Here is a 27,697-nt window from a genome sequence, read left to right as displayed (position 1 = left end):
TGGAATACTTCCATGTCTACACTATTACTTGTCATCTAACAAGCAGAATGCATAGAAATCATTTTCTAGGGGCTCCATGAGCCTCAAATGCAGTTAGTTCTATGATGCCTGCCTATGTTAAGATTCGTCAACTACCTATCAATATTGCCTCAAAAGTTATACTGAATGCTTCCTAATCAAGATACTGCCAGAAAAAAATATGTAAAGATTTAAAATCAACAGCCACACATCTCTTAGCACTGCTTGTGTTCAAGACCGCAGGACACTACCTATCTTTTTAAAGTGCTATATATTATCCAGGCACAGCTGACTGCTCCCTAGATAGATAGAACAGTCACAGGCTTTTACAGCTGGAAGGGAGTGTGTAGGTCATGCACACCAACTCCTTATCACCACCATTAGTAACAAGCATTTACCGTATGCCCACTGGGTCCCAGGCTAATACCACCAAATGGAAGCTAAGAAATTTAAGGCCACCTAAGTCAAAATGATGGCACAGGTAGGGAAAGGTTAAGAAGGGAAACAGAAATCCTGAAACTAAAAGAATGATGGGATCTTTGAGATGAACAGGAACTTAGCAAACATCTGACCCAAAATCTATTCTTACCGGGGAAAAAACTCCGTAGCTTATGGAGGTCAGAAACTGTTCAAGGATGTAAGGTAGTTAACTAATGGCAAAGCCCCAACTTGAACCCAGGTCCCCTGACTCCTAAGTGCAAGGTTCCTTCACTACAGCTTGGACCAATTTGTAACTTAAATTATACTCTTCTGCTATAAAACCAAAATTATTTTCCATCACACACAGAGCACGTAACTGTTGAAGGTCTACTTTGGAATATCCCTACATTTAAAGAGTCTGAAAACTTTTAAACATCAAAAATTTTGGAAAAAAAAAGTAGAATTTTCCTCTCCTCCAAATGATACGATTTCTTACAATTTTGGAATTACTCTGCAATTGACTGATCCCTGCAGATATGCATGATTACCAAATATTTTATACTACAATTCCACAGAGAAGTAACCTGTATGTAATCTTGACTTTCAGGCAAGGGTACTGTATTTGGCCCATTTTTTCCCATGTCAATAACTAATCTGGGATGGGCTAGCCTCTGGAGTGTGGGAGGCAAGGTAGTGATAGTATTCCATACCATGAGTCCCACAGGATCCAATGTCCGGAAACCAAGAGCTCCAATTCCAGCTTTATCAGTGATTTACTGTAACCCTTAACACTTTCATAACCCTTAACACTAGGGCTTTCAGCTCTGTTCCTTTAAAAAAAGACCCTGAGGTTGATGAAATGGTCCAAGAATAAAAATACTATTTTTGTGCTAGGTTTTATACAGGGCAGAGACTGTTCACATGACCATATGAACACTCAGATTACTTTAATAATGAGAATAAAAGAAACTCATAATTTTTTCTAGACTTTAGAAGGATGTGATGTTAGCAGCGTGTTTTCCTCCTTTGTACAACCTCAGGTTCATATTACAAGTATCTGATAACAAAGTTGATGGAATTCTTAAGAGACCTCTGTGATTTAGATTTCTGGAGTAAAATATTTAGCTTCACTGTATTCTGTATGTGACAGAATAAGAACCAAGGTAATAACTGGTATGTCTGTATGTGTTTCAAATTAAACATGGAGAGTTGGGCTTGAGGTAGTCAGTCGTCTGAATTTTTATTTCCATGTCTGAGAGCTCAAAATATTTATCTAAGTGCATACAGAAAATGTTCCTAGTTTGCCTATTTTTATGCCACACTCACATTTTTTTCTCTCTCTCAAAGGTCATGATCTGCTTTGCCAACATACTGCACATGTCAAACTGCCCAGTTTTATGTATATGCAATAAAATAAATGAACTGTAGTAAAAAAAAAAGAAAAAAAGTTGTTACGACAACCCCGGTCTTCCTTGTGGTCATCACACGGCATTTTATCAACTCACAGTGGCGTCTCCTTCTTTTCTTACCACTTAAAAGGAAGTTTTGAGACAGCTGAGGCAGCCCTGGTCTCACTGGCAAAAAGCACGAAGTCGAAGGTCTCATACAGTATTATTTTGTACTCTTAAGCAACAATTTAAACTTCCAGCAATTTTGTGCACAACAACAAGAAGAAGAATGTGTTCATAAGGCAGAAATAGAATTAAGTTTATAAGTAGTTTTTCATCCTTCCTTTAGTTTATTATTCCTATTTTTAAATGTACCTCATTAGCAAAAATACTTGGAAAATATTGTAGCAAAGGATAAATTCGTTGAAATTATTACAAAAGGTTTTGACACGGTGGCATGAATAACACAGCAGTTTGAGGAGTTTCTCCTTATTAATTTTGAGTCTACTTCACCTCTAAGAACAAAAGAATAATTGAAAATACTCCATCTGAATTCCTCCTACTCAAGAGAGGGTAAGGGAAGAGCTTCCTCTGTCCTCCTAACGTGCTTTCTTCTTTGTACTTAAGCTCAGAGCAGAGGGAGAGAACAAAGGAGTAAGCGGGACACATTCTGGGATGTGAAGAATGAAGTTCTTTACACATGTTGGTAAGACAGTTCAATTTACAATCGGGGAAAGAAGAATAAAACATCTCTTTGATTCCACTGTCACTTTCCCACGTACCACATTTTTTCTAAAGAAAAAAAAAATTAAATGCAGAAAAGCATGAAAAGAAATTTCACCGTAGCTTCTCCCCTCTTCGAAATCCTTAAGAAACAGAATCCTAGCCAGAGGCGCTTTTATTAGTTCTATTTCCATCTTAGATAGATCTTGAAATTCCTGCCATCTTAACTGAAAGTAGAAACATCAGATTATTCTGTTCAGCCAGGTAAATCACCTTCAGGTCTAAGGCCACTTAAATGGAAGGAAATAACTAATTTTGTCTTTTTGACTAACTTTCTGGGATTTGCAGTTCCCTTAAGCCTTTAATTATAACCACGGGTAAGGGGAAGGAGACATTCTGCAACCAATCACATTTTTCTCTCAATAAACCAAAAAGTCTAAGGCTATCATCACAATAAATGCTGGATGCAAAATGCCATTGCATCAGTTAGCTCATTTCTCTGTGACCTTACAGCTATCCAGAGGAAAAAGGAGGTCTGGTTTCTTACAAGTATTGCAGAGGTAAAGCAAGCAGAGAGGTCAGGCAGAATTGCCCTCATTTTGCTTATCCTGGAAATTATGAGAACTCAGAGATTAGATGTTGGCTTCACCATCTGTACAATGAGGGAAAGAGGACTCGGTGATCTCTAGATCGCTTCCTGTTTTGACACTGCGAATCTGTGAGGTATTAAAGCCAAGTCGCTTTGTTCCCTTCCTTGCATCACTGGCAATTGCCAACTCTAGTTTCGAAGCGATCACGTAAAGGCAGGGGGTGAACTGGCAATTCTGTAGTGGTATACGATGGCTCAAATGGGAAGTTTCCGCTACCCCACTGCTGCAGCCAGCAATTCAGAATCTCATTCGCAGACTGCATTCAGGGCCCAACTCGCTGATACCGTAACCAAGTAGGCTCAGAAGCCGAGGGCGGACGGAGAGCAATAGGATGAGTTACTGTCCAGACTGCCCTCTCGCCTCTCACAGGGACCAGGTCCCATTGAGTATGAGCGACTGCTCTAAGGAAGTCAGGGGAGCCAGAAGCTCAGCTAACACAGGACTCAAGGTTATATTCGTCGCCTTCTCCTTTCATTGTAAATTCATTCCCAAAGTAATATTCAGAAAAGTAACATAATTGTACTTGCCCATATACAGAACTAGAACGCCCAACAAAACTAAGTGCCCAAGGGGAAAACGTCACGGATAGCTTCCCATATATCGAACACAAAGCTTCAGTGAGTAGTAGCTTGGACATAAAAATCTGAAGGCAATGCTCCATTGGAGAACAATTTTACATTCTTATTATTTAAGATTTTTATTTATTTATTAGACAGAGGTCACAAGTAGGCAGAGAGGCAGGCAGAGAGAGGAAGGGAAGCAGGCTTCCCGCTGAGCAGAGAGCCCGATGCGGGGCTCGATCCCAGGACCCTGGGATCACGACCCGAGCCGAAGGCAGAGGCTTTAACCCACTGAGTCACCCAGGCACCCCTTACTTTATTATTGAGCCTTTGAGTCATGCCATTTTCTCTGCCAACAATACTACCCTCACTCTCCCCCCATTTCTGGAAATACCACAACTCTTAAAAACAAACAAACATACAAAACACCTTCCCAACTCCCCAGGGTAACCTGATCACCTAACAATCAACTGCTTCATCTACTGCCCTCCCATAGCTCTTTGCTGGAGCCTTGGACTCAGCACACATTTCATTATCTCTGTGTTCTCTTTCCCTGCCATGATCATTCTTTTTTCAAATGAATAAGCTCACTAAGGATGGGGCTCTGTCTCAGTAAGCACCAGGTACCCTCACAGCACCCAGGGCAGCGCCTTGCATACTGGCTGTAGTCCTTGGTTATTTGCAAGGTGTGTGCAACTTACCTGCAATCTTTGGCATGAAGCGATCCTTTCATTTGTAGTTTGATTTCAGACTTTTGGTGCAAGGGAGAGTGCATTCGGTACACTTGAAGGATGTTAAAACAGGTATGAAATTCTCTGTGTCAATCGCTATTGTTGCATGTGATTAACATAATAGAAACTTTCCAAAGTGACAACTTTGAGAGTTTTTTTTTTCTTACTTGGAGAGCTCTTTAGGTTGCAAAATAGCAATTCTTAATTAATATGCAGCCATACCCAAAGGAGAGTAGGTAGTAGTCATACCCACAAGGATGCATGTCACTAATATATGCAAATATGATTCTGGAAGCACATCCGCAATTACTATTAATGAGAGCCATATGACTGTGTGTCCTGGAGAGTAGCACAATTTCATACTCCAAGGCAAAGATTAAAGGTCTCGAAGAGTGGCAGTCGGTGTATCATTCTGCTGTATATTTCTTTTAATTTACCTGGGCTAAACACATATAGAAATACACAATTCCATCAGGGATCAGGTTTAACCTTAAGCATGAATGTTAAAGTAAAGGGATTATTACTTACTAGACAGGATGTTACATAAATATGGCCTGGGATTGATAACAAGCTCTTACTATAAAATATTCATTTGGAAAGGGGGATGAGGCCATATAGTGAAAGGAAGACAAAGATTCTGCTAATACAGAAATGATAAAACAGGTATCCTAATTTATTCAGGCCATTATTTAATCAAACCCACACACAGGGCACTTTAACATGATGGACGCTGAGAGCCTCATTTTACGCTATCCATCCTGGAGGTAAAATAAAAGGATGCCATTCAAGTACTTTCAGAAATACACATCTTTGGATAGAATCTAAGGCAGAGACAACGTATAGCAAATATCGAGCTATTGCAGATAATATTACTGTGAATCTTTAGCACACTTATTAAAATGCATCAGATTAAAACAAAATTGATTTGCTCACTGCCTATCTTCCTTCTAGATGGGGAACTCCAATTAAAATCAATAGGTCTGAAGCTTGTAAGCACAGTACTAAATTATTAACACCACGAGTTCTTTTAGAAAATTAACACTGATTGAAAAAGTGGAATTTTACATAGACTTACCTTTTCATTCTTAATGAGAAAGTGGCTGCAGTATAATTTCCCTCCAACATTTTTCTCTTTAATCAAATCTATACTTTGAACGGATTTAATCAAATTGTATTTGCAAGGAGTTACCCAATGGAATCTTAGGACTAAGGAAAATTACCTCTTAGGTCCTACTGGTTTTCACATTCTATGATCCCAAGAAAATCATACTGATGGGATGATGGGTATCAACACTAAAGAATTTTAAGTCTGGCCAATACAAAGACTAGAGAAGATTCTAGAATACTCTAAAAGAATGGTCTGTAATATTTTCAATAATCCACTCTGTAGTTCCTCAAAGTGAGAAATATCATCAGAGCATCTGTTTATGTGTGTGTGAATGGGTGCAGGGCTACAAGAATAATGCTTTGTTATTTTTACGTATTTTACCTTAATTAATATCTATGTCCTTAAAGAATCTGAAGCAGTGCATTCATAAACAATACATTCAGGAATCAAGTAAAGTGGGTGTCTTTGTGGGTCACAGCTGTACCTGAAAACCTAAGGCAAGAAGAGCTACTACAAATGAACATAAAAGTTAGCTCTGAGCTCAGCACTGTGGTGCACCCAACATATATGAGAAATTAGCTTATGGGAAGAAATCTGTTACACTAACAAAACAGGGGCTGGATTTCGACATCCTCACTGAGGATTTTTATTACCATTACTCCTTCCCCCTTACATAGGGAATACCAGTTCATTTGCCAAAAGAAAAAAAAAAAGCCCTGTTTATCACAGTATTTCCATTTCTCCAAAGGATTCCAGCTTGGAGACCTCTTCTGCTTTTTGTTGTCAATTAATCTCCTCTTGAAGTTTACAAACTTGTCCCAAACTGAAATTTCTCAACCCATCTCCATCCTACCCTACACTCCACTGTTCCCGCGTGAATATCCTAATCCCTATCCCTAAAGGTACAAACTTACCAGTTTGAACCCCCACCGATTTGTGTTGACCCTGCTGACACCTGTTCATGTTACCGAAGCAAAACATTTAACAAACTCAATATTCAAAGACAGGGGGTTAATGCTACTGACATAAGGAGCTACTACGAACATGAGTTGAATCTTTTAATTTTTAATGAATACCATTATAAACATAAGGCTATTTATGTGTTCTTGACACAGCTGTGTTTGGGATATTTTATTAGTTAAAATCTATAGCCTTTGTTCATTTACCAATCAACAACACTGCAATTCTCCAAAAAGGAGAATCAACATCCAGTACCAAATTTCTTTTTTTTTTTAAGATTTTATTTATTTATCTGACAGAGAGAAATCACAAGTAGGCAGAGAGGCAGGCAGAGAGAGAGGAGGAAGCAGGCTCCCCACTGAGCAGAGAACCCGATGTGGGGCTCGATCCCAGGACCCTGAGATCATGACCTGAGCTGAAGGCAGAGGCTTAACCCACTGAGCCACCCAGGCGCCCCATCAATACCAAATTTCAACACATGTACAAAATCTGAACGTTTTTCCTCCAAAAAAATATGCTATATGGTCTCTTTAGGAATGTTAAAGTGTCATTTTATTTTAGAACTGGGAGGAACCCTTATAAAATATTTAGGTTTTTGATTTTTATAACGAGTGATTTCCAGCTGGGGGCAGGGTGGGGAGGGACAATAAACAAACATACAACCTCAAGACGGAGACAAATGACAAAGTTCCTTAATTAGTTCTTGAATTGCCACAGCCAAAATAAGCTTGATGAGCAATTCAAGGTCATTAAAATGCTTTGAACAGTGTGCTACCCAAAAAGACCTGTGATCTACAACTTGAGCTGACTTGTACCCTATCATTTTACAGCCCTAACCAGAGAGAAAGTACCACTCACCAAACAAATCCTCACTGCCCACCCCGAAAGGACCCATAAAACATTCTGAAAAATTTCTAACCCTTTGTCCTTTCCTGCCTTGGCAAATTTCTTTCCCTTCCTTTCCCTTCTTCGCACCCAGTCTTAAAGCCGGCTCAGCTACCCAGGGATGCCTTTCCTGACCATCCCCGCAGGCTGGTTTAACACATCATTCCTAGGAATTTCTGGACAGGCTAGGACGGAGTCACCCAAAGCTGTCAGCAGACAAGTGGAAAAATCAAGTCTGTGTTCTAGGTAGCTCCCTCCTGTCTGCACCTAGCCCCGAGCCTACTTTGTGACAAAGGCTAGAGTGCCATGATAAAAGACGAGATGATGTCTGACACTTTCTGGGGGAGGGGGGGAAGCCCTCATAGACCTTCATGATTAACTGAATATGGAGATAAAAGAAATCAGCAGCAAATTACAAATAGTGCCTGCTAGTCTTTTTCTCCCTTGATAATTCTGTGATTTACCAATATAAGTTTTATGGCCAATAGCACCTCCCCCACTAAATCAAGCAGTTAAGCGGCATTTGGTAGAGCCTGATTATTTCATATGCTATGATCTAATAATTTTAATGCATTTTTGATTAAGTACTATTCTCCTTACTGCTGACAAACCTGAGACGTTAATTGTAGGGTGAAGGCACTCATTCAGTACAAGGAGGAAACAAATGTGATTATGTCTGACACTCAGCACTCTATTCACTTTTTTCTCTAACAGATACCACCCTTTAATTTAAAATAGTGATGAAAGCAATCAGTGCCTTCTACGATGTTCCTATATGAATTCTCCCACTTTTATTTTCTTGCTTTAGAAACGAAGAAAAGTATTAAAATCTATCTGTATATGTACACACCTACATATAATCTGTATTATCATTACCAGTACAACTTTCCATATAATTCAACCACAAAAGTTTCTGCCTAGAAAACAAACAAAAATGTCTATCTATTTAGCATCACAGTAATGGGACCAATACATAAGTCAGTTACTTTCATAAAGAGCAACTTTCCTATTATCTTACTGTATCCCTAACCTCCGAGCAAATGCTATAAAACGTTTCCTTTATTTAGATCAGCAATTTCAGTGTGGTCCCATAACCTAAGACAGAGGTCATTGAACTATTCTGTAAAGGGCCAAACAGTAAATGTCTCAAGCTTTGTGGGCCAGGTACATTTTGTGGCCCCTGTCACATATGCCTTGTCTCGTTCAATGACTCTTTAAAAACATGAAAAAGTATTTTTTAGGTTGGAGGCTACACCCAAACAGGCTGGAGGCGGGGCTTGGCCCTTGGCTACAGTTCTCCGACAGCTGCTTTAAGGAATCCACTGGATGTATGTAATACATAAACTCTGCTCTACCACATCTAGAATGGTCTTAGCTTGAGAAAACATTAACTTAAATCCCTTTCTCGGCTTTGTGGTTCAGATGACAACCCTGGTTGAGAAAGGCTGCATTACATTAACAAAGGTCCAAAAACACTACTGGAAGAAGATGATCCTTATTATTTTCGAAAGACACAGGCATTCAAAAATATTTAATGCGGGGAAGTTAAATCCAAAAGTTTCTAGAAACTTTTGTCCAAAGCATAAGCGAAACACTACAGCCCTCACTATAATTACACACAGAAGCGAAGTAATTACACATTAATTGCCTCAGTAGAAAATTAATTACATCTAATTCAAAATGTGTTTGGAACAGGTACCTGATCCCTTCTATATAGACACAGTCACACATGCTTTATCTTTGTAAACAATAACCTAGTCCAGCCTCCCGAGCAGAATCCCTCACACTCACAGTTTCAGATCTCACTTTACATTCGAGGACAGGCATGCAGGCATGGTTTCATAGTACAGAATACACTACATTCCTCATTCTAGTACCTAGGAGGAAATGACTTCGTGTCTTACCAGGAAAAAAAATAATTAAATTCTCAAATTCTGGAACCCCCTGCCCATATGAAATAAAAATATTCTTTCACAATATACAGATCATCTTTCCAGTTAGAGTTTTTTTAAAAAATCATTTAAAACTGTGCTTCGTCTTTGAATCAGGATCATACTTACACCATCATTGTGTGACACACAAGAGAAATGAAAAAGCTCCTGGTTATACGGATGGGACTCTCCCAAGAACCTTGGCAAGCAGGTGAACCAGGGAACCTGGGGTGGGGGGAGGTTGTAATCCCTGAGCAGAAAACAATCTTCGTTGGGTTTTTAGGTAGGAGAACATTTATACCTTTTAAACTCCTGAGAAGTTAACAGCCAACAATAGAAACACATGGTATTCAGTACCAGTAAGTGTTCTTAGAAAAAAACCAACTGGATTACATACCACTTAGAACTCTTCTCTTAGCCAAGACATAAATCAAATAGTGCTAAAAAGTCATTAAGCAAACTTATTTTAAAGTAAATTTGAGATGCCACTCAGCCTCGCAATACTCCAAAGAACTGTTTTAATCATTCTCTGAAGGAGACTTTTAAGGCCAGCACCTACTGGAAAAGTAACAATAATATTAAAGCCAGTCATTTCAAAGAAAGCTTCCTTCTCTTTAGCCTTGCTCCCCGCCCCACCCAAATAACAGTCCAAATGAGCCAAATATAACCCAGTGATAATCTAGTGCTTTTCCTTGTTAATGAAAGGTATTCATTTTGCCTACAGAAGGAAAAAAGTAAAAGGCCACGCAAAACGACTCCAAGTATCTAGAAACCATTTACTGGCCCAGTACACATGCCACCAAAATTGCACATCTTAAACAGAAAAGCAGCTGAACTCCCTATGCCTTCCCCCCCAGATCTTTCCCAAGCTTTCTCCTGACCCCAAAGACTCTACATACGGTCCCTTGCCACAGCGAATCAATTATGTAAATGTAACTGTTATCACAGAAGTCATAAGCAACAAGAAAGAAATGAATGACTATTACCTCCCCAATTTCCTTTTCTGTTTGCTTTTTCTCCTCTCTGCAGAAAGTAGAGAAATTTCCCATTCTCAAAAACAGAGAGAGAATTCGCAATCTTTAAAGCGAGAGGCTACTTTTCTCCCCTTCCTTGGAAACACTGTCTTTCTCTTCTTCCAGAGTCCACACCTTTCCCCTCACCTATATTTTCTGTCTGCTCGTGAGGCGGCAGGAAGCCTCTGGTATTATGAAATTCTACCTTCCTCAAGCAGGGTTTGCACTGCAGCCTCCAAAACGATGCCTGAAACTCAGCAGATAGAACCATAGCAACAGCGGTTAATAGTTTTTTTTTTTTTTTTTTCCCACTTGCCATTACCAGAAATCACAGTCCAAAAGGACGACCATGGAGTGTCACTTATGCTAAATCCTCGAAACTGATTCATTATTTAACTAGTTAAATCCCACATTTTCATTTTATGTGCCCTTTGGAAAGCTGTGACAGAAGAAAAAAGATCTTTCAATGACAGCCACATTTTTCATGAAGAGATAAATAGTTTAAAAAAAAAAAAAAGGCAGCTCTCTGGGTACAAGATTTTATTGGTCCCTGAAACAGAATCCGATGTCCCATCTCCTCTGTTCCCTATCATCTTAAAATCTATAGTGTAAAGTACTTATAGCAATTTTAGCTTCAAAATAAGAGCTTACACACAACGATCACAAGTTTCTGTTAACCAGAAGTCATTTGCATACTATCCACACGACTCTGATTTTACTCACAGGTAAACCGACTGCTATTTATTTATCCTAAGCAATTCCTTTGATGCAATGATGCTCTGTAAAACTATTCCATGGGAGAAATTAAGCAGAGAACTGAGAATCTTGATAAATATAATCCTTCATAATGTTCAACTCAACCCTAACTCACTAAAACAGCTTAACACTGGTACTGGATTTCATTAGAAGTCACTTCCCATGATCTGTATCCTATATGGAACAGACTGCTGTGAGCCCAATTTCTTCAGGAATAATAATAGTTTTAGCAGTAAAGGCAGAAAGAACTAGGCATGATAAAAATGTAGCATGTGTTGCATCCTGATAACCCTGTTACATATACAGACAAAGGCACACATATATATACGTATTTACCTTAGAGTAAATATTTTGAAAGATGGTAAAGAATTCTAAGTATTTTCTATCTAATAAAAATATTTAGCGGGCGCCTGGGTGGCTCAGTGGGTTAAGCCGCTGCCTTCGGCTCAGGTCATGATCTCAGGGTCCTGGGATCGAGTCCCGCATCGGGCTCTCTGCTCAGTGGGGAGCCTGCTTCCCTGCCGTCTCTCTCTGCCTGCCTCTCTGCCTACTTGTGATCTCTCTGTCAAATAAATAAATAAAATCTTAAAAAAATATTTAGCAAATCCATGGACATCATAATGTTACTGAGCACATAATTTTTATATGTATTTTACTGAATTCCCCTTATACACAGAACTTTTTTAATTCTTTAAAGAAATTGTTTTAGGTAATCTCTATACCCAACATGGGGCTCGAACTCACAACCCTCAGATCAAGAGTGGCACATTCTACCAACTGAGCCAGCCAGGTGCCCTATACACAGACCCTCTTAAATGATATTGCCAAATAATAATTTCCTGCTTTTTGGCTTTAGTGACCATCCTAACATGTATTCATTTTTTATTTCAACAATGCACTTTTCTACTTTCTATGTTTTAAAATTTATTGCCTATTTTTTCCCCTTTTTTTAAATTAACATATAATGTATTATTAGCCCCAGGGGTACAGATCTGTGAATCATCAGACTTACACACTTCACAGCATTCACCATAGCACATACCCTCTAAAAAGATTTTATTTATTTATATGGAAGAGCAGGGCAGACAGGGGCAGAGCGAGAAGGACAAGCAGATTCCCTGCTGAGTGGGGAGTCTGAGGTAAGGCTCCATTCCAGGGCCCCGAGACTGTGACCTGAGTCGGAAGTCAGATGTTTCACCAACTGAGCTACCCGGATACCCCACTTTTCTACCTTCTAAAACAGTTATGTCTAAAATTGATATCGCTGATTAAAAATTCCATGGCAAACATTGAGCCTCATCTTCTTGAAGAGAAGAATACACTTTGTGCACAATACAAATTGTGAGTGCATATATACAACCCCTATCAATTTTCAACAAAAAGTTAATCTACTACCCAGAACAATGAAAAAAATGGGTCACAAGAGTAACTAAGTATCCTGGAAAAGAGATAGTTAGCACACAAGACGTAAGAAGTATAAGGTAAAAGTACCAGAATTTTTACACCCAAAGAAACTGAATTCCCTCAAGGGGGAGCAAGTTACCTAGGGACCCAAGCAATTTATCTTCATGATAATCATTGCTTTAAATGTGTTCAGAGGTATACTTCTTCTGTACATGCTTTTGAACATGGGCACTGGGGGCAAATCTTTGATTCTGAAGGATAATTTTGTTTCTGTTGGCTTTGGGTTCATTTTAGAAATTGAAAAGTGATTTAGATCCAAGGCCACAGAATGAGGCGCACCATCAAGTTTGCTCACATTGTTTGGTGTGGGCAAACTCTTTAAGCAGGCCCTAATTGCTTCTCTTATTTTCATTCCTAATCCTTTGTTTAAACTAAGCTCTCAGCTTCTCTACATGGTACCTGTTGGCAAATGGGAATATATTAATCTGACAGGTACAGAGAACAATTTAGAGAGCAAGAGCTGGACCCAGAAAGGCCATTTAGGAATTGGTATTTCCTTAACGATTCAGAAGTAACTTCCTCTCCCCGCCCCAGGAATTTACATATGTAAGCACAAGTTGGCTTTGGACTGTCAGGACCGCGAATGGGCATTTTTTGACATAATAGCAGTCCGGAGTTATTACATCCAGCAGGGTATTTTTGGGGAGGGGAGGGGGCAACAGCAGCAGGGTGGGGAAAAAAGGGGGATTCCGAACAATAAAAATTGATATGATGCATCAATATTCTTTTTTCAAAGATTTTATTTATTCATTTGACAGAGAGAGAGATCACAAGTAGGCAGAGAGGCAGGCAGAGAGAGAGAGAGGAGGAAGCAGGCTCCCCGCTGAGCAGAGAGCCTGATGTGGGGCTCGATCCCAGGACCCTGGGACCATGACCTGAGCCGAAGGCAGAGGCTTTCAACCCACTGAGCCACCCAGGCGCCCCTGCATCCATATTCTTAAGAATATAAATCTTTGGGGGGGAAATATCGCCATTTGCTAGCATTTGGGAAACTGGCATTTTATTTCACTTCAGACAAGTTGCATTTTCACAACTACAAGCATAAAAAGGTTTCATGTTCTTGATAAACGTATTTGCATTTGAAGATAAGAGTACTGAGTTTTCAAATGTACCTAGATCAAGGGAAAAGGAAGTGACGGGTGACACTGAGATTTTGCCAAGTTGCAGCACTTCCAACACAAAGCTGCTTTCAGCTCCTCCCATCATGTTTCTCTCCTTTCCATACCAAGTCACTCATCAAGGTCTGTTCGTCTTGAGTGGTGCTCGGAGTGGTCGCCAGATCAACGGAGCAACTAGGAATGCATTAGAAATGCAAACACACAGGCCCCAGTGCAGACCTACAGAATCAGAAATTCTGGCCATGGGGCCCGGCAGTCTAGCAAACCCTCCAGGTGGTTCTGCTGCATGCTCAAGTGGGACCATCACTGCCCTAAATCAAACCCTTGCTAACGAAAGCCTGGGCTATTTCAACATCCGCTGATTATATCCAGCCTTCCCCCTCTCCAAACCATCCTGTTGGGTTGGAAGCTTAACGCAACTTTCCAAAAAAACAAAGAACAAACGAAATAACCACTGCTTTTATCACTTCACTTTCTTGAAAACACGTCCTTGTTGTAGACTGAGTTTAAAAAAAAACAAAAAAAAAAACTGTCTCAGTCTGGCATTCAAGGCCTATCACAGTTTGGCCCTAAGATTTGATGCCAGTGGCACCTACCTCAAATCTGTGATGCAGGGAACCTGGTGCGTTCTCCCTTTGTAGCTTTTCCCTTGCATTATATCCTGTTCTCCTTTAATGGCATCCTGTAAATGACCGTTCCCTTCCTTAGTCTTCTCTACCCTGGAATGCTCCTGAATCAGTTTCTACCCCATTTGCGATTCATCGCCACTGTTCCACCTTGCCAGCTTCCTAAAAGTGTAAGTGTCTAGTCTCTCCAGGTATGGCAAAATCTTCTCCAGGCCTGCGATTCTTTTTTCTACTTTCTGTACCTCAAAGATAGGCTTCAAGTACCGTGTCCAACGCAAAGTAGGCCTTCCAAACTTGTTTGCTGATAATTTTCGAACTTAAATCACACCCAGTTGTGTGATTTAAAAACATTAAACCAGGATCATCAGTATCCAACTTGGGAAAGTCTAATATGTTACCATTAACACATAGGAAAGCTCAGAGTTAAAAAGTTCGAACAAAGGATTTAAACTAAAACTACAGAAACAAACAGGACCCTAATTAATGAGCTTGCTTACTGTTCTACCCATGGGGTCAGTAGCACTTTAAAAGCATATATTTGAAAAATGCTTCTTTCCCTGAGGCCGCCAGACACACTGACTGTAGTCTCCTTAACCACAAGAGGTCAAAGTTCTATTTTCTGTCACCATACTTAGTAGCATGTGTGCATGCTTTGCTGATTGGTTTCTTTTGTGTTTCTGCTCAGAGTGAAGGCAGGCAGCAGGAAATTGAGACCAGGGAGTCCAGAAACTTTCCCAGGTCGAGTGGGCAGTGACAAAGAGGAGGCAGAGGCTCTGGGAAGAAATAATGACTTTATGGTTTCTACTGGCTTGGCTTCCCCAAATTTTCTTGAATTTATAAAAACAACTTGTGCCCCCCCCTGATGATCTGTGCTGTCCATCCCTTTCCTGTCACCCACTGCTGTGTTATTTATACGACACTGCATCAAGCAGTGAAGTCCTAGCTTAATATAACATACTGTAAAGTGATATGTTGCAAAGCCAAAGGTTTAATGGAAAGCTGGGGGGAGGGGGATAAAACGGGCACTAACAGAGCAACTCAAAAATGCATTTTCAAAGAAAAAATCTGGATGCGTCTAGATGTCCTTAAAGTATTTCCTCCACCTGCCAAAAATTCACTCCTAGGATTGTGTTACCAGGCACTACTGAAACCTGGTAGAGTAATTCACTAGTATGCTTTGAAATTCCCTAACCTATCTAGTGTGGTATGGATTTCAAATCCAGTAAAACTTCATTAAGTTGGTACTGGTGAGCTGTTTCTATAATTCAACGCAACTGTTACTCTTCAGCTAGACACCCTATTGTTCTGTAATGAACAAACTGAAAATTCCAATGGTGGCTGATTTGAACACTACTTTTCTCTGTCCTTTGCATTTAAAATTGATAGGGTTTTACACAGGTTTCTTTTCCCTACGTATTTTTTGAACAGGTGAAAGGAGGAAGAGCAGAAAAACACCACAAAGAACACACGATCTGCTACCAGGATCACAAAGAAAGACTGAAAAGTTTTCCTGGAAACATTTTTCGTGAGAAAAAGACAAAAATATAATGTCTTCCATTTCCTCAGCAGCACAATCTCGAAGTGACTTGACCGAAGAGGAGGAAAGTAGCCACTTAAAAAAAAAAAAAAAAGAGTATTTCTGGGTGCCCGGGTGGCTCAGATGTTTGAGCATCTGCCTTCAGCTCAGCTCATGAGCTCTAAGTCCAGGGATCGAGTCCTGCGCACTGAGCTCCCAGCTCAGATAGGAGTCTGCTTCTCCTTCTCCCACCACCTCTCCCCGTGCCTGTGTTCTCTCCATCTCTTTCCCTCTCAAATGAATAAATAAAATCTTTAAAGAAAGAGTATCTTCAACTCTTTCACCTAAAGCTGTCTGCAATTTTGCTTGCGTTAGTTTCTCAGGAAGTATGAACCACAATTCTGTTCTCATTTTGCTAGAAGAGCCGAAGCTATGCCATACCAATGACTGATCTGATATTTCAGGACACGGATCATTTTAATCCATGACGGTATATATGATAAATGAAGGAAAAGCAAGGCCAGCAGGGTACAGTCAGGGAAATGCTGGAACAAGCCCAGAACAGGCTGAGGGGGGTGCGTAGCTCCATCCCCAGTTAGGTAAATGCTGGTGACAGGTGGTGCGTTGACAGAGGCAGGAATGGAGGAGAAGGATCCGATCAGGCTGCACTAGGTTTCCTGGCTTCTCTGAATGGGCATGTCAAGTAAACCGCCTGAATTACAAGGGATCTGGGGGAGTGACATCGAAGAGGATGATGGGTAGAGCTGGCTAGCAATGTGGTTTGCTTTAAAATCCAAATGTAAAGGCATTTTCCGATTGGATAGCTCTTCCTAGCTCACAGGACTACTGAGAGGAATTAGTCAATATATATGTTTTAAAAGATTTTGTTTATTTATTTGAGAGAGAGACAGAGTACAAGGAGAAGCAGAGGGAGAGGGAGCAGCAGACACCCCAATGAGCAGGGAGCCCGACACGGTGCTCGATCCCAGGACCCCAAGATCATGATCTGGAGCTGAAGGCAGACACTTAACTGACTGAGCCACCCAGGCGCCCCAGATTAGTCAATGTATTTTTTTAAATGTTTGATTTCACAAGCATTAATTCAAAGAGGACCACGGAACACCTGTAGTCTAAAATGGCAGATGGCAAAATGAGAAACAGTCCAAATTTTAGTAGTGCCTATTTTATTGATTTTTGTTCTCTTAAAAGCGAAATTACCTCACAGCTTTCTTCCAGAGACATTTCTTTACATGTACCTGTGGTGAAAATTAATGACAAGAAATGAAAAGCAGTTGCCGCTGTTAATTTTGTTCTCCTAATTCCATTTTCTAGCAACAATTAAGATGAATAAAACCAGCCCTCATTCAGAAGACACGGTTCAGTCAAAAACAACCATCAAGCTATCTAAAGTGCTACTACTGGATTTCCTTTTTTTATTTTTTAGACATTATCCCCTGTAAAATGTGAACATCCATGGGAGAGGTCATTCACTGAGCCATTAATCAAAAATACCTTAATATGAAATTTATCAGATTCTTTCTAATATGACAGCTGGGACAGAGAAGCAAAACAATTTCTTTTATTTATTTGTTTGCCTTTTGAGGACGGTGGGGTGGGGAGAGGAACAGAGAGAAGGGACAAATGGTTAATTTCTCATAAAGACACAAATTTGTCTGCAATCAGCCCGAGTTACAAGAAAAGCAACGAGTTTCCTTTTTCGCTCAAAGGCCCTGAAAAGAGAAATGAGAATTTCCTTGTGTGGACAGCTGATTAGTTAGAAGTATAGGTTGTCAGACATGTTACATATAATGTATTAAAATCATTTTAGTGAGTATAAAAAGTCTACATCGTGTACACATAAATCAGCCTCCGTGACCTGTTAAGAATTCAAGCATTACACAATATACTCAAAGACAAAGAATGGAAAAAAAGTTAGAAAAGTCTAGTCTATATGGGACTCATTAGCCAACAATTTTACATACAATTCATGCCTAGTGGCATAAATAAAAGTAAAATATAAATATAGTAAAGTATAATATAAATAAAGTATGAAAAAGTAAAATTCAAGAAATTTACAACCCCGTTTGGAAGACAAGTATGTTAGAGAAAATCCAAGGCAGTGTATAAAGCCAAGGACTGGACTGCATACTACCGACGAGATATAATGGGTGCCTGGAAATACCAGAGATTTCTGTAGCCTGGACCACTCAGGCATAGTTCACAGAGATAGTAAGTTTGCAGACCTTGAGAATCAGGTAGGATCTGGTCAGCCAGTAACTGCTAAAAGGTAAGTGGCATGGTGGAACAAAAGGGACTTCTTGCCGGGGAAATAGTGATAATGCAAAGTTTGCATCTCTAGACCAGAGCCAGATAACGGAAAAGTCTGGAAAGCTGAGCAGAAGACTTTGGGTATGGTACTGGTCGTGTGGGGAAGAGAAGAGGAAGACAGGATTTCAGCAGAAAAATGTGGCTTATCAAGCAGGAGAGAGATAAGATAATGAGAGTGTTTTCATGTGATTAGTCTAGCGTTGTTTTGCAGGATGAACAGCCCGTATACATCATAACACCTTTTATAAAGGGGCTCGAAATATACCCCACAGATGACAGTTAATTCATCCTAATAACAGCTCATTGAAGCGAAGGAAATGCAGCTTTTATTAGTCCCATTTTGGAGATGATTTGCTCAAGGTCACTGAATAAATAAAAGGCAGAATAAAAAACACAGTATCATGATGCCGATAGGTTCCTAAGTACCAGTTAAATTATGTTCTCTTATTTTCTATGACTCAAGCAAGGGACGCACATGATGGACCTCTGTCCTCAAGTGCCATTTCCAGACCCTCATTAGTGTTCAAGACACGTATCCTACCACCCCCATTCCTGTTACTCTCCCTCTAGCCCCTGGCCCTCTACCTCCACACCTTTCCCCCACCTCCAACTCTCCCAGCGAATAGTTGTTTCCGATTATTCTGTTCCAGTTGGTCTTAGCCATTATTATTAGTATATTCAACTTTTCTGTATCAACCACTCATCAATAAGGACATTGGTATGGCTTTATCAGTCCAAGCCAATGCTTTCAAAACTCTTTCCACCTCAAACTGCAAAGCTCAAATGACACCTTCCGAAGGTGTGAGGGAGGTAAGAACTACACATACTAGACTGTGGCACCAAGCTGAGTTCCTCTCCAACTTTCTTCAAGATCAGAGTTAGTTAAAGCATTGCCCCAGTGAACCCCTTCTTGGTGCTGACACATTTTCTCATCCTCCCATGGATCTTGAAGTCACCCCTCCTTTTCTTACAAGCTAGACCCCACTTACACTTCCTGTCTCCCAAGGGCCCACACCTGCCACATATTCTCTCTGGCCTTAGCAACTTCTCCCTTCTTGGTGGCTCCTCTTCAGTTTCAAGTAAAGAGACCGGCATATAATAAATGCTCAGTAAATGCCTGATTAATGACTAAAGCTCCAGATCTGTATCTTCAAATAATTTTTGGACATTTAAAAAAATTATTTATTTATTGGGGGGAGGGGCATAGGGAGAGGAGAGAAGTTTCAAGCAGACTCCCCGCTGAGTGTGGAGCCAGATGCGGGGTTCAGTCCCAGAACCCCAAGATCATGACCTGAACAGAAATCAAGAGTTGACTGCTTAACCAATTGAGCCACCCAGGTGCCCCGGGACATTTTTTAAAAAACAGCCTTATTAAGGTATACTGTGGTACAAAAAAATTGTACATATTTCATGCATACAATTTGATGAGTTTGGACATACATATACACCTGTGAAACCATCACCACAATCAAGGTAACAGACGAATGTTCCACATTTTCACTTCATCATCTCATTGTTACCTCAACCTTCCCAACTGTAGAACAGAAATCATTAGCTTCCTACCAGACCTGGCTCTTCCTCTTGATTTTCCAATTTCTTTCATATATGTACTGTAACTCCCAGTTTCCCATATTCAACACCATAACACCTTCGATGCCTCCTTCTGTAATTAGCTAATTATTAAGTCTAGTAATCATATTTTTTTTCTTCATAGTACTGGGCATATGGAAAGCAATCAGTCAATGCAAGGTCCACTGCCTCTGTACAGATGATGACCATCCCCCTGAAACAGCCTCAGCAGATCCAACTGCCTCAAGACTCTCAAACCTCCATGTCATCAGTTCACCCCATCTTGGGATTTCTCTTTCTATATATAACTGTTCACTGAGCCTCCTTTACTTGGAGAAGTTTCACAGCCAGTCCAAAGGCCAGAGTCCTTCCTTCGCATTCAAGAACCACCATGATCTAGACCCAGTCATGTTTTCTAATCTCAACTCTTATTATTCTAGAGGAATTCATCATAATCCAAATGATTTTATGTCGCTCTCAAAGATTCTGGGTGCATGCACACTTGGGGGGGGTGCGCTTTTCCCTGTCTACATGCCTTTGCTCAGGATACGTCCCTGCCTGGAAACACCCTCCCCAATATGAACCCCAATAATCCTTAGTGGTTAGTTTACCTTCTGTAAGCCTTCAACGCCTCCAGTCAGTAAGTTCTATTCTAGAATAATTTTTATTATTTTATATTTCATGTACTAGATTTAACTCCTCAACATCCATAAGACCTTCAAGGGCTAGAGATCATGCAGTATAATTCTGTGTCCTTCCCAGAACCCAATAATGAGGTTCAGCAATGCAAGACAGTGTTTTCCATCTCTTAGATAAAAGTCTTTAATAAAGTGTTCATTAATTCTTAAACTTCATTTCCATTTCACATCTCAATTAATAACCACTTAAAAACTGTCCCACCTAGGGGTGCCTGGGTAGCTCAGGCAGTTAAGAATCTGACTGTTGATCTCAGGGTCATTGACTTCAAGCCCTATACTGGGCTCCATGCTGGGTGTGGAGAGGACTTAAAAACAAAGCAAAAAACCCCAAAACCAAAAACCAAAACCATACCACCTTTATCATACTTAAGGATAGATGAAGGCTACTTTTAAAATTCTTTAATAGACACTTTAAAAAGCTTTCACAAGAGACCTAACATAAAGCATAACATAATACCACTGAGTACTCCAAGTCAACATTTAACTTTATTCTCCCACCTACATTTTATGGAAGATTTAACAACCAATTTAGAATACTTGCCTAATAAATACTAATGCAGGTTCTAAGGGAAAATATCTTAAACTTAAGTGTAACTTATAACTGAAAACTTCAAAGAAAAATATGTTTTAAATCATTAAAGAGTAAATATTCGAGTGGAAAGAAACAGGTTTATTGGTTTATTATTTTTTTTAAAGTTGTGCTTTAAATATTTTTCAAGAGTTTAGCTCCTGGTATGGAAAATTCCTTTAGGTACACACTAACAAAGTAAGCACAAATTACAAAACAACTTCATACCCTCAACATTTGGTGTAATAGGGCAAAAATGTTCATTCCCACAATATTAAGAAACATCAACAATATGAGTTTGAATAACTAATTCATAAGGAAGAGTTTGAACTGGACCAAATCCTGGATTTTCTTTCGTCACTCCAAGTTTCTTTTCTATTTTAAACTAGTGGCAACAGAAATTTCTTTGTTCGAAAGTCAGGAATGCTGGAAGTCTTAAGTGATAGAACAGGTAGCTCAGCTTCTACTTCATGTCTCTCCTCAGGGGGAGAAAAACACTGCGGATAAAGTAATTTTGTTTTTATTTCTGGAAAAATCATTTTTTCCATCAATCTTCATAATTCTCTAAAATAAACTGTTAAAAAGTTATAGGCCGGTCAACCACTTCACCCTGACTTGTGGAAATACTAGACATTAATTTCAAGAACACATGGCTTACTCAAGTTTTCTTACTACTCTAAGAGTTTAAAAGTTGCTCCTAAGTCTTGAACAAAAGTCCAGGAGAATTTTACAAGCTCATGATATATTTCTGCATATCATCTGCAGTATTTGGGAACAAAAGAATAGTCAAAGTAGTCTAGGCTCAAGAGTCACACTGAAGGCCATCAAATTTATTTTTAGGGTACCGTACAATTTTAACAGTGGAAAACTTTTGTGTTGCTCAAATGCTTAAGGACTACATCTACAAATAAAGTAGAAATAAGCAGCTAATAATTTACCATTTCATTACAATGGAGAAAGTGACAAATATCCCTCTCTTCTTTGCTAATATGGAGATGATGCCCTCCCCAAATAATGTGGGACAAAGTAACCACAACCTTGAGAAGGCGTACAGTGAACAGCAGAACTTGGAAATTAAAAGATGTGATTCACATTCTAAACTACCTTAATTAAGATTTTAAAGTTCAAGAGATAGGGAACTCCGATAACTAAACAAAGCAGGAACATTAAGAAATACTGAACAGCACGTAGGTCCTAAACCATATAAATCAAATAAACACAAATCAAGTAAGGACCAGAAACCATTTTCTCCTTAGCACACAGAGTTCCCCAGAATCGCAAACTTGATGAACGCGAGGCACTCTCTGTGCTGACGCAGGCGCACACAATGGAGACAAGCATGGAGACCCCCAGAGACAAACTTTCCATCTGTACCGTTCTACTCTCCACATAAAAGAAAGCAGAGCAGGGTGAGAAGTTTTTCGCACTTCTTCCACATCAGACGGGGCAAAACTGGGAGTTAGTATTGCAAACGACTAATCTCTGGCTACAACCAAAGGCAGACTGAATGAATGGGGTGTGGGGCAGGGTGGATAGGGGACCGAGCAAGGCGGGGAGGGGGGTGGCCTCAGAAAAAAGTTTGAAGCATTCTGTAAAGCCTGAATGGATTAACCTTTTAAAAAGCCCCAATATTTCTCATTTCCCTTTTTCTTCCTCCCTCCCTCTCTCTCTTTTTATTAAATACACACCGACTTCCTGGGACTCAACACAGACATGCTCTATACTCAGCTAAAAGGCCTGGTGCTTAGTACACACGGGAGTCCTAGAATTGATGTATGTCCCACACAAATGGTCCTTTTGTGATGAAGTATTTTTAAAATTACTTTTTTGTGACCATGCATAAAATATGACCTGTTGCTAAAAAAAAAAAAGGATGAATTCCATGCATCGATTAGTAAACTGAGTCCCCAATCCACAGCGCTTTATTTTTACTAGAAACATAAGGTGCCTATTTACTACTCTAAATGTGTTTTCTGAACTTGAAAGTCTGCTTTCACATTTTTAGAAGATAATGAGGGACTGAGGCTTTAGGGTTTCTAGTCTCTGATCTGTTCACAAATGGGTTGTTTAGACTATTTAGCAAAGGAAAAAAAAGTGAATTCTTAAAAAAGTTAGTAGATCTGAGTAACATTTAGTAGATGGCTTGAAATGCACCAACTTAAAAACCTAACCGCGTAAAAAGTGTAGGGACACATCGCTTATTTCTTCTTGAACAAAAATAAAAATATAACGGGGGGAGGGGTCTGGGTAAATCTGGAGTAAGGAGGTGGGTCCCAATCATTAGTCCCTTGTCCAGGACAAAAAGCTTCCTTTAACCACATGCAACAGTCTCTTGTGGGAAAGGCCGAGGGGGGGGGGTGTCTGGGGAGTCATCACCTTGGCCACTCTGACACAGGACCCTGCATTTCTCACGCCACACTATGGGCTGGGCCAGGTGGGGGGAGCGAGACAGAACTTCGCCCTTAAGAAGCAACAGCAAAAGGGGAAAAGAAGCCACCTCGCTCTTCACTCTACGAACACAGGAAGAGCCCAATTCAATGCCGCCGCCACCGACACCCCCTTGTCTTGCTCCGCCCCAACTTGTGTGTGTGCGGGGAGGGGGGGCACGACTTGCATTTTACCCCACAAATTCCGAGACACCTCCATCTCTCCCAGGTTAAGACCTCCCACCTCCACTCCCCAGGCGGACCGAGCTCTGCAGACGCAGGTGTCTGGATCTGGCCTATTTTTATGCTCCCCCGCCCCCTCCCCCCGCACCTCGCCGCGCGCCGGGTCCCTCCCCGCCCTCCCCGCGCAGTGCACCCCCGCGCAGTGCACCAGCTAGCCGAAACGCCGGGAAACGCTTCGAGCCCTACTCCAGGGTCACCTGGCCCCTGCGCTCGGCCCTGCCTTCAGGGGAGTCCCGGGGCCGCCTCCGGTGGCCGGGGACCGCGCTCGGGGCTCCGGAGCAGTCACGTGGTCGGCAGCGGCGGCCTGGGCTTCCTCACCTGCATCCCGGGAACTTGGACAGCCACCGGTGAGTGGGCCATGAAGGCGAAGGCTGCTCCGCACTGCTCCTGCGGCGGCGGCGCCTGGGGCTCGGACTGGCTCCTCCTCCGGGGGTAGCTCGGCGGCCCTCCCAGGCTTTTCGACCAGGGCCTGGAAGGACACACAGAAGTGGGGTGACGGGGCTGGTGGCGCGCAGCCCCGGCCTGGGGGTGGGGGGGTGGGCGGTTGGCGGCGCGGCTGCCCGGGACTCAGTTTACCTTTCTGGCGCCCGCCCGCCGCTGTTGCCGCCGCCTCCGCCGCCGCTCCTCCTCCCGAACGCGGGGCACAGCGTGTGGCGGTGGCCGGGACCTGGGCTCGAGTGATGCCGCCCGTCTGCGCCTCGCCGCTTTAGGAAGAGGAGGTGGAGGAGCCCCAGCAAGCCGCCCGCCCGCCGGGCCGGGAGGCGGTTGGGGGCGGTTCCGCCGTTGGCCCTGCCCCCGCCCTGCCGCCGGGCGGTGTCAGGAGCGCCGGGGCTGCTCGCGGTGCAGGGCTGTGGCTGGGCTTGCCCGCGGAGGGGCGGGCTCCCCCCGCGCACACGGAGAGGAGAAGCCGGGGGCTGGGGCACCCGGCACCCGGCTCGGCCTGGGAAGGGAATGGAGGAGGCTGGGTGACCCTGGGGGTAGGAGGGCGTCCCAGACGCGGCCACGTTGCAGGCAGGCGTTCGAAGCTGGGGCACACGCCGCTTCGGAGACGACTTGAGTTGAAAGTTGGGGAGTGTTGGAAGTCCCTCTGGGTTCCCCGATCTAGTCGAGGGTGGAGGCACGGAAAACCACCGAGTCGGTCGACCCCGACTCATCCCCGCAGTCGGGTCCCTGCCCCCCCACCCCTCCGGGGGGGGGGGGGAGCGGCGCCTCTGGACGGATTCTTAGCCGCTCGCTCGCGTTCTGGATTCCCCGCCCCCAGACATGCTTCAGGTGACTTGAACCTGAGGCTACCCCTGCCTCTTGGGCTGTCAGTTCGTGGAAGGCGGCCAGACTGGGGCTTCTCTTCCCAAGTTTGCACGTGGAAGAGAGAGAGAGAGAGAGAGAGAGAGGGAAATTGGAAAACAGATAGTACATCAACAGAAAATTAATGAGGATGGTAGAGGCATGGAAGACGAGACTGGATCATTAGCAGTATGCCTTACTGAACTCGACACACACGCCGCCGTGGTTTCAGCAATTCCTTGCCTCTGCTCGCTCTTAAGTTCCACTCCAGCAGGGAGAGGAGTCCTTTTGAGACTACCCTAATGATAGTAACAGTAACAATGATAATAGTAACAATTACAGAAATCTCATCACGAAGGCACCTTTGCGGACCAACGGGGGTTAATTAAATTTAAAAATGTCATGTCCAAGTGCCAATTTAAGACAAGGGTGAAGTTCCTTACATTGCAGGTTGTTATAAGTCTATACCCAACACAGTGTTGGGGCTCTAGTAGACACTCGCTAAAAAGTTTCTTTTGTTTTGTTGTGGTGGTGGTTTTGGTGCTTTTGAATCTTTCTCAAAAGATAGCATCTTATTGTTATCAATATAATTATTATTAATGGGTGTCATTTTCTTTGTGCCCGGACTGCTGGGCTAGTGCTAGATATGCATTACCGGATTGAATCGTTACAAGGGCCCTCTGATGTCATACTGCCTCCCCCACCATTTTACAGGTGATGAAAAGGCCTCGGTGGGGTTAAATAATTTGATCCAAATATCACACAGTTAAGAAGTGGTAGAGCTGAGAATCCAAACACAAGTCCCTCTAACTTTTAAGATTTACTTTCTTAGCAACTGTCAAGGATACAATATTGTTGTAAACTATAGCCACCATGCTGTACATGACATCCCAAGAACGTACTCATCTTCTAACTGGAAGTTTGTACCCTTTGACCACCTTCACTTATGTCCCCTCTCACCCGCCCCTGCCAACCACCAGTCTTCTCTCTGTAAGTCTGGTATTTTTTTAGATCATTCAGTATTTAGGCACACGCTCTCTCTCTCTCTGACTTCTTCCCCTTAGCATAAATGCCCTCGAAGTCCATCCATATTGTCACAAATGGCAGGATTTCCTTCCTTTTCAAGGTTGAATAATATTCCATTGCATGTAGAGCCATCACATTTCATTATCCATTCAGATGATAAAGGATATAATTGCATTGTCCTTACTCCTAGTTGCCCCTGTCCAGGCCCTCACAACTTCTAACCTTATGATAGGCCCCAATCCACTCGCCATTTTCCACCAGCCCAGCTCACACTTAACAATGCTAGCCTGGCCAGAAATCTGTAGTGCCACCTAAACTTTAATGTCCTTATAGGTTCCCTAGAATTCTCGGGGCACCTGGGTGGCTCAGTTGGTTAAGCATCTGCCTTTGGGGGCACCTGAGTGGCTCAGTCACTAGGCATCTGCCTTGGGCTTAGGTCATGATCCCACGGTCCTGGGATTGAGCCCCTGCATCCTGCTCCCTGCTCAGCAGAGTCTGCTTCTCCCTCTCCCTCTGCCTCCCCCCCAGCTTATGCTCTCTCTCTCTGTCTCAAATAAATAAAATCTTTTTTAAAAGATTTAAAATCTTTTAAGATCTTTAAAAGATTTAAAATCTTTTAAAAAAGATTTTATTTATTTATTTGAGACAGATAGAGATCACAAGTAGGCAGAGAGGCAGGCAGAGAGAGAGAGAGAGAGAGAGAGAGGAGGAGGTGAGCTCCCTGCTGAGCAGAGAGCCGAATGTGGGGCTCCATCCCAGGACCCTGGGATCATGACCTGAGCCAAAGGCAGAGGCTTTAACCCACTGAGCCACCCAGGTGCCCCTAAATAAATAAAATCCTAAAGAAAAAAAAATAAGTTCCCTAGGATTCTTTTTAAAGTGCAGAGTTTGATTTAGCATGTCTGGGATGGGCCCAAGATTCTGCATTGCTAACTGTTTCCCAAGTGGTGCCAGTGCGGGTGATTCTCAGGTGGTTCTTTGAGTAGCAACGGTCTAAATCTCAAGTCCCAACCCCACAGAACCTTCCTCATTGTTCCAGATCCTCCTTCGATACTCCTCCTCTTGCATATTGGTGGAAGTAGTGCTCAACATTGTAGTTCTTTCTTCTTATTTCATGGATTTCATTTGTTTGGTCTGCCCAACAAGATGATTAACTCCCTGAGGCCAGAGATCCAGCTTCTCTTACCTAGAAATTTTTCAGGTAGAACGTCAGCTTTCTGAAGGCAATATTTTTGTCTGGATTGTTCTGTGCTGTATCCTCAGAGCCTAGAAGAGTGTGTGGCACATAATAAGCCCTCAGGAGATATTTGTTGAATGAATGAATGATGAATGAATGAATGATTCCTTTGAATTGTTCACTGAGGTTAGTATAGTGCTAGGCTAGTAATGGGTCCACTGTATTTTTAATTGATTCTTGGCTAACCTCCTGGTCACTGCTCTTGTTGAATCTTTAAATTGTTCACTTTACTATATGTTACACTGTTAATTTTTTGTGTCCTAAATTCTTTCCAGTTACTTTAATTTCCCAAGTGCCTAAGAGTGAGTTGTGTAATTTTAATAAATAAGTGAATTTACACCTATCTGAGAAGTGACTTTCCCTGACGTCCTTCTGAGCCAGACTGTGGAAGACCGAATGCTAAATTTTGAGACCTGAACTATGAGACATTTCCTTAAAAACACTGCATTTG

At 41.9% G+C, this 27,697-nt stretch overlaps 1 protein-coding gene across 2 annotated transcripts in view; it reads right to left on the bottom strand.

Annotated features, from left to right (window-relative positions):
* Nucleotides 1-24,471, bottom strand: part of STK26 (serine/threonine kinase 26) — a 54,524-nt gene extending 30,053 nt beyond the window's left edge. For both annotated transcript variants that reach the window (XR_004282480.1, XM_032330297.1), the window contains exons 1-2: nucleotides 24,276-24,471; nucleotides 24,018-24,168 (exon numbers count right to left, since the gene is read on the bottom strand). Coding sequence is in view for 1 of the 2 variants with exons in the window: in XM_032330297.1 (XP_032186188.1) it covers nucleotides 24,018-24,059 (42 nt within the window). In the remaining variant the exon portion in view is untranslated. The remainder of the gene's footprint in view (nucleotides 1-24,017; nucleotides 24,169-24,275) is intronic.
* Nucleotides 24,472-27,697: the final 3,226 nt, after the last annotated feature.

This window comes from Mustela erminea, chromosome X (genome assembly GCF_009829155.1).
Source record: "Mustela erminea isolate mMusErm1 chromosome X, mMusErm1.Pri, whole genome shotgun sequence".
NCBI lineage: Eukaryota > Metazoa > Chordata > Mammalia > Carnivora > Mustelidae > Mustela > Mustela erminea.
The sequence above is the reverse complement of the archived record's forward strand: the minus strand, read 5'-3'. Positions and strand labels throughout refer to the sequence as shown.